At 37.0% G+C, this 8345-nt stretch overlaps 1 protein-coding gene across 1 annotated transcript in view; it reads right to left on the minus strand.

Annotated features, from left to right (window-relative positions):
• Window positions 1-8345, minus strand: part of SGCZ (sarcoglycan zeta) — a 633314-nt gene that overhangs the window by 108427 nt on the left and 516542 nt on the right. The window contains exon 3 of the mRNA XM_006753775.2: window positions 5459-5560. Coding sequence (XP_006753838.1) covers window positions 5459-5560 — 102 coding nt within the window. The remainder of the gene's footprint in view (window positions 1-5458; window positions 5561-8345) is intronic.

Raw genomic sequence — 8345 nt, forward strand, 5'->3', positions numbered from 1 at the left:
AAAAAAAGGAGAGAAATAAATGAAGAAGGAAGAAAGGAAGGGAAGGGAAGGGAAGGGAAGGGAAGGGAAGGGAAGGAGGAGGTAGGGGAGGAGGAAGGAAGTGATCCTATCTGATACTAGACCTCAAAGTAGAAAAGTTTTCAAAAACTTCTTTCCCTTACTACTTAACAAAGTAAAGCATAATGATTTTTTCTTAAAAAATCTTTTTGTAGAACAACTCACAATTTCTTGAAACAAATTTATGCTATAAACCTAAAAAAGTGGAAGCCAAGAAAAGAGATTATCTCATAGCAGCATGTAACATGTATCCATATACTACTCCCACCCATACCCTGGAAAGCAAAAAAAGAGTGTTAACATCTTTCTGAGAAATCCTATGCAAATGAAGTAACCAAGATATAGGAAAGATTGTGGTAGGGTAGACACTACTGGGAAAATCTACCAAAAATGAAGGACTGACTAGACCACTGGAAATATTCTACAGAGGCAGAAAGGGCCACCAAGACTCATAGATTTAAAATAGTCCGTGTCTGGTTAGCAGAAGCCATTTTGTAGCACCTCGAATAGGAAAAAACAACAACAACAACAAAAAAAATCCCCCAAAAAGCAAACAGTCAAAGTCTGTTTTCCCCTTCTCACCAACTATCTCTTTAAAATCAACAAAGTAGCTAGCCCTTAATTCCTCTACCTCAAATTGTGACTCATCATGGATAATTCAAGATAGGTAAAGCAAGTGCTCTAAGTTTTAGGATTAAAAAAAGTAAATTGAATAAAACCATAGCTCAGAGTCACCAATATAACAGGATTTAAAAGGAGACTGTGGACTTAAGGGAAATTCTGAGGATCAAAACAGCATCCTTGTATATAAAATTCATGAATGAGGGGAGCAAAACTCATGAATGCAAGGGCAAAACTCATATTTTTGAAATTTTAAATAAGTGAATGCTATGGAAGAAAGACTCTAGATAATGGCAGTTACTGTGGTCAGATGAAAATAACAGGGTTTAAAATAACTGGATACATTATGACCGCTGTGGAGGACAAAGATGACCCAACATACGAATTATTGTTTTCTTCGAAGTGAAGACTCAACAAAAGAATCTGAAAGATATTGAACGATATAATAGAGAAAATTTCCCTGAGGTGAAAAAGTGAAAGTGCAAAAATGTATCAGATCAGACAAAACAAGAGACAAGTATCAGGCTGCCTTCAGACATTTTATGCCAATATTCAGTGCTAGAATGTCATAGGAAGTGAGTTAACAGGAAAAGAAGTGATGAGCCCTTACTAATATCCCCAGAAAAAAAAAAAAAAGAAAACAGACATATTTAGCATGAAATATTTCAAGAGTTAACAAGCAAGCAAGCAAACGCACAAACAAAACTAATTAACAGTGAAATACAGGTAAGGAGGGATGACTTAAATATTGAACTTGGCCATAGAGAAGCCATAATAGAATACTGGTGGTGAATACCGCAGCTGCCTATATATAGAATTAAGATCAAAGTGCCAAGGCAATTAATGTTGCAGAACAGAATGCAATTACTCTGAACTCTGGCAAAGTTAAAATAATATAATTGTCCAGAAAACTGAAAATGAAAAAGGGTGAGGACAAATTGGAGAGGAGCTAATCACCTCAAATTGCACTGCGGGGAGTTAATGAACACTGACACGTGGGGCTGAGGCAGCCAGCTTCTAAATGGTACTCATAAACTTTTATTCTGAACATAAAGACAAGCTTTAAAGAATTCTTGTTGTGAAGAAAAATTTAAGTTCAGTAATTCCTCTTAATTTATTTCAGAGTATATTTCCTCTACTAAATGACTATGTTATTGTAAAAAGCATGTCTGTGTCTCTCTACATACTTATCTTTTTATGCAGATGTATAAACATAAACTGTGATGATATTCAATGTATATTAACAGTGTGTTGTTGTTTTTTCCTGAGTGTAAAGATTTTGGGATGATTTGTAGTTTTGCTTTTTCTTTTACCTCGAATAAAGACATTGCAGTGAAATACTCACTTTCGCCTGTATTCTACATCTAAATGCAAGATGATAATGACAATGAGGAAATGATTATAGAAGCCGGCAGATATGTCTTTGCATGAATTGGTCTGCGTGGGAGAAAGAAACTAGCAAAGAGATTTATAGGGGAGAAAGGTACCTGAAAAAAGACAGCGTCCGGAGATTAGCACTCTAGGTAACCAGGAATGAGTTTTGCTGAGCTTGCCTGACCCCATGGCTCTGTGTCTGAACTCCATAAAGAAGTGTTGATTACACAAGGTAAGAAACTGGTTGTAACCAAGAACGGAGTTAGCATCCGAGCTCTGATGCCCGGTGAAATGAGTGGGCATGGAGCGGGGCGCAGCGCCTCATTCACAGCTCCGCTAACACAGGAGCCATAAAGAAAACAAACGTGTTTGCTTTGCTGGGGTGTTATTGAAACTGGAATGATCTGGTATGGCTCCCCGGCACAAGTATCAATCTCGCATGCACGGTGCTGGGATGGGAGGGCAGTGGTGAGGGAACAACTGAACTAAAAAAGTAAACAGGAAGGCTGGTTAGCTTATGTCAGAAGAAGTTAGTTAAATGCTTGAAGTTCCAGAGACCTGCATATGATGCCAAATTTCTGGAAAGAATCAGTGGAATGCAGTTAGTGTGGTGGACTCATGAAATCTTGGGAAACATACTTCAGTTACATGAAAAAACAAACAGCCTGGTGATTACATGCCCTAATTCCCTGCTATTTCAAAACATCTGACCTAATGTTAGAACATGTGCATTGAAGATTGATTCAGAATGTAATCATTTATTTGAGGTAGCCCCAAATTACATATCTTTCACTATTCCTTCTCATTGAAGAGACTATATATTTAATTTCACAAATGTTCAATGAGTTCTTACTCTCTGAAAGCTATGTGTTAATTTTGAAAGATTCATTGAATTCTAAGATATTTCAAGCAGATATGATTTTCTGTGCACCAATATGACAGACAATAGAAAAGGCTGGTTTTTTTCGAAGCATAAAAAAAGAGTAAGCTGTGATAGATAATAATAGAACTCCAAATACCTATAGACATTTAGAGGTGGGGAGGGACGCCAGTTAGCACATAGACAGTAGGAACAGCCCCTGATTTATAGGTTGAGAGACTAGAAGTGTGTGTCTGTAGGCAACTGCATTTTCTGACAAATAGAAACATCAGTGGTGAAAGGGAATCATTGGTTCGCTGCCTCCTGCACGCCCTCTACTCTGGATGGAGCCCACAACCCAGGCGTGTGCCCTGATCCGGAATCAAACCTGGACCTTCTGGTTCATGGGTCGTTGCTCAACCACTGAGCCACACTGACAGGCTTTTTCTTCATTTCATACATTTTTTGGTCATGTATATGTAGAGAAATTTTCAGGAAGTAAATGGGTCTCCTTCTTCTGTTCCCAAGCCACACCCCGTGCCTGACTGCAGACAGAAGTGCCTCCTGCCTGTGCTGTGCCCTTCGCTCTGCAGTTACTTAAAGGCAAACGATGAGCAGAGGACCCACGGGAAGGACCAGCAACAGGACTGGAGATGTGACAGGCGGCATGTAGATGTCGATCCCTACAGTGGGCTTTAGAAATGCTGGGGAACTGAGGTTGCAAACTTTCCAGGGACAAAGTTAGGGAGCCTGACGGCCACCACCTCACACTTTACTGTTAGAGAATCAGTGGATTCTTTCTTATTAGGTCAATAGATGGAGTCAACGTTCACCCAATTGTCCTAGGAGAATCCTAGTTTACACCCATGGCTCTGAAAAATGTTCCAGCTGAGAAGGTAAATTCTATCTTTCTCTAAATTGTCTTCCCAGGCAGACACTATAATTTGGTCTAAAATGGGTGAATTTTCAAAGAAGTTTACTGCCTATGATGACTCTCACCTTCTTCCCATGTTAATTTCTTGATTTCCATGTACAAGTTTTCCTTCCTTCAAAGATTAAATTTTTTAATCCAAACACAACACTAACTTCCATTCAGAGGAAAGACATTAACCTCTGTAAGCATGGTATTTTTCAGTTTTTATAAAAATAAAAACACCAATCAATTTTAAGTTCAATTATTTTTATAGTTAATCATGTACTAGTAAGGTTAGGTAGTCATACATGTGCCTACTGTGTTATTTATCTGACCAAAATGCAGAAAGTAATCTCAGTATATTTTTCTAGTACCCAAAGTCAATATAGTATATTAGTGAAACTCTGTAGGTTCACATAAAACAAAATAAAATTTAAAGTTAAGCCTGGCTAGTGTTGCTCAGTGGTTGAACATCGACCTATGAACCAGGAGGCCACAGTTCAATTCCTGGTCAGGGCACATACACAGGTTGTGGTTTTGATCCCATTGTGGGGTGTGCAAGAGGCAGCCAATCAATGATTCTCTCTCATCATTGATGTTTCTAGCTCTCTCTCTCTTTCTCTCTCTCTCTCTCTCTCCCCCCCTCTCTCTCTCCCTTCCTCTCTGGAATCAATAAAAAATATTGATAAAATGAAAAAGTTAATATAATTATCCTCATTAAACATTTTATATAAAAGAATGTTCTATTGGGTCGTCACTATGACATTTAAGTGAAAAAATGGCTTTGAAACAAATTATCAAATTATGTCTTACTATGTACCCAATTTCCTAAGATGTTATATCAGTAATATTTAAATATAACTCGTTTTAAAAATACTTTTATATTTATGAAAAAAATTTAACAATCTTTCCACATTTTATGTCACATGCTTTCCATTTTCCTGTCTTAATAAATTTATTTCCACAACTACTACATACATATCCCACGGAATGCCTTATAGATTGAAAGATTCTAGTTAGATTTTGAGGTAACCAAGAATACTTACTACCTTCTGAGAAGTAACACACAAACCAACATGAACAACCTCTCATTTATAACCTTTTGAGTTTTAACATTCTGCTAAGTGATAAAACACAGTGCACACACACAGGTGAAAGGATAATATTCTTACTTGATTTAAATAAATTCCAAATAAATTTAATTTCTATGCTGAGAGAGAGAGTCTTCTCTTAGAAAACGCATCTGCATTAATATATATATATAATATATTGAAATAAAATCACTTATTCAAATCAATGCTTCCAGCAAAAATTGCTCAAGATTTATCAAATGCCCCTTTTGGAATTCCTGTAAATGTGTATTTCTAACTTCCATTGAAAATAGAGGGACACATTTTATAGACTAACAAACACAACACTATAGTTTAATTCTAAATGGTTTTCTAATGTATTACTTTGAAACTAGCCTTCACTAGTTGTTCAGCTGTTTAATTGTTTTGATTTATGTAAATAAGTCTTTAGCTTTAGGAAACAATTACATATTGAAGAGATAAGGGGATTCTACTTTCTTAGTTCAAGCTAAAACATAACCTCTAAATTATCTTTTACAGTAAGCCAAAGCCAGTATCACATACCTTTCGGGAATGAATTTCTTTCACATACAATGGAAGTAGAAACTCAGATATACCTTCAAGTCGAATTCCCTTCTTGGTGACTCTCAGATTTCCCATACCATCCTACAAGCAATGAAATATAGTTCACTTTTAGGTTAATGAGAGAATGAATAACTGGCCATAATTTTCTTAGGCCTAAATTGAGAAAACAGTTAAGCTCAAGTCAGTGATGATTTAAGGAAAATGGGAGATTGAATCTATTTAATGAATGACTGCAGCATTTTGCATGCATATAGAGAGCTCTGTTTAACATAAGCAGGATGAGAGGAATATAAAGGATCGGGTATATCCTCTCAGCTCTATCAGAGACTAGAATGTATTTATGAATAAATCCTGTACTTTCTTCATGCAGCAACCAGTTCAACTATTTGTTAGGTATAATGATACTTGCTACCCGATTATTAGGAACAACTTTATTTGCAGAAATCTAATAATATTTTTACATTACAGTTATACACATATTTCTACAATATTCAAATAGCCACATTCATATAATAATTTCAGTAAGTACTTAATAATTGACTAGTATAAGTAAGCATGGTGTTTTAGTATTCAAATAATAAGTAACGCATATATTCTCTCCTTTAGAAAATACTCTATGAGGAGGGTTAAACAAGTATGCAAATAATGTTTATGAAACAGAGTAAAATAAATAAGTAAGAACAGAACGCTACTGGGAATTTAAAAAGATTTCAAACCTGGCAATTGAATATGCCACATCTCATGGAAGAGATTGACTATGATAAAGGCCTTAAGAATATGGAATTTCAACCTGAGATGTCCTTAGAGAGAGAGGAGCAAAATGAACATCTGGTAACACATAGGACATAACAATGCCATCCAATCTGGATAGTGTATGAAATATGGTGAGAGAATACAACTGGGAGTATGTTTTGAGGCCAGAGAAAGGAAAGCCCTGAATACAAAGCTAAGGAGTCCGTACTTATTTCAGTCTCCAAGAGAAGAAACAGAAGTTCGTCAATAGCTCAAATGACCAGTGTTTAAGCTTTAAGACAATTCTGGCATCCTATGTGGGCCTAATTGACAGAGCGTCAGTTAATAACGCACAACTTGGGATATGAGTGAGGGTGGTGGTGGAAGAACAACTTATAAGACCTCGTGACTAACTTTATCTGGAGATACCAAAAAGGGAGCATCTACAATTAATCCAAGATTTCACCTCTATGACTAAATAAGGGAACATAGTGGTTTTTACACTGGATCCTGGAAATTTGTAGGCAGAATAGCAAAAATAAATTCAGCTTTGGACTTTCTAACTTTGAGGTAACATTGAAAACTTCAGATACTTATTTAAAAACCATTGGATCTATAGAAAGTGGTTTGGGGGATGCCAATCACTTAAGGCATGCTTGAGTCAATCATGATGTATGAGCAAATTTTACTCTAAAACTTTTAGATGATGACTTAGGTTTGTGAGTTGGAAAACAGTTATTTCTTACATTCTGGGAGGCTGTGACCAGTAACATCAGAGGAAAGCCAAGACATTCTGATGGCCCCAGTCTCTATCCCTTCTCGCCGCAAAAGCAAGTCAATGAAGTAGTATAAATACAATTTTGAGTAAGAATTAAAAGGCTTTTAAGTTAGACAAGGAAAATGACTATTAAGAGAGAGAAATTTTTATGTGGTGGGGTTTAAATCTTCTCATCAACGGAGAAAGTAATAGATTTTGGTTGAATTGGACTGGGGATGGGAAGAAGAAATTCGCTTCTTGAGGCTCTGACTTAAAACTGACACTGGAAATGCCTATTAGGGAACGAGAGAGAGAGAGAGAGAGAGAGAGAGAGAGAGAGAGAGAGAGAGAGAGAGAATTTTAAGGTCCATTCAAGGCTAATTCTGATGGGAAAACGGTCTACCTTTTTAGGGATGATGACACACCCTGGTTTCTCTGAGATAGCTGTTTATACCAGTTTTATAACGGACACTTTCACTCTCACAAGTGAAATGTGTCTCTGATTTAGAAATTATTTAAATGGCCACTGATATGCTGGCTCAGTTGGTATAGTTTCACAGCATTCTTCCTGGTAGGAACAGAGGCACAAGTCAGTCAGAGACTCCAAACCGAGGATGTGCCAGGCAGGAATGGCAGTCATAAGGATGTGGCATTCTAAAGTAGCAAAAATTATGCCCTTCAAATATCTGGCCATTATTTTTCTTATTGGGTAGGAACAAATGCAGCCAGAAAAGCACTGCTGGGCTGTAAAATAGCACAAGGTCAAAAGATGATAATCGATAATGAATTGATGACCAAGATCAATAGGGGTTTAGAAATATGAGATAGGGGAGGAGAGATTTATCACCAGAAAATGGAGCTTCTGTTATTGGGATCTTGACAGTGAGAGAATTTCCAGATATGATGAGGCCTAAAGAACACTTGGGCAGTGGTGGGAGATGTGGAGACAGAACTCTCTATAATTCAGAAAGCTGATAATATTAGAACATGTGAAATGACACATGGCTTAAAGTATTTATTTCCTCAGAGGGATTTTCTTTCCTAAATCTCACACAGTGACTGTCCATATATATGGTCAAATCCTATCTGAAGGAAATTTTCTGCAGTATTTCCCATGGAGTTGCTCTGAACATATCTAATGGAATTATCTTAGGGAAATAAAAAAAATTCTATCGCAAACATAATTCCCGTTTCAATATTAATCTTTTCAAATTCTTTTTAAAAAACATATTTTTATTGATCGCGGGGGGGGGGGCGTCCCTCAGTCCAGCCTGCATCCTCTTGCAGTTCGGAACCCCTTGGGGGTTGTCCACCTGCTAGCTTAGGCCCACTCCTCAGGGGATGGGGCCTAAGCTGTTAGTCAGACATCCTTAGTGC

The sequence above is a fragment of the Myotis davidii genome, unplaced genomic scaffold (assembly GCF_000327345.1).
Source record: "Myotis davidii unplaced genomic scaffold, ASM32734v1 scaffold71, whole genome shotgun sequence".
Taxonomy (NCBI): domain Eukaryota; kingdom Metazoa; phylum Chordata; class Mammalia; order Chiroptera; family Vespertilionidae; genus Myotis; species Myotis davidii.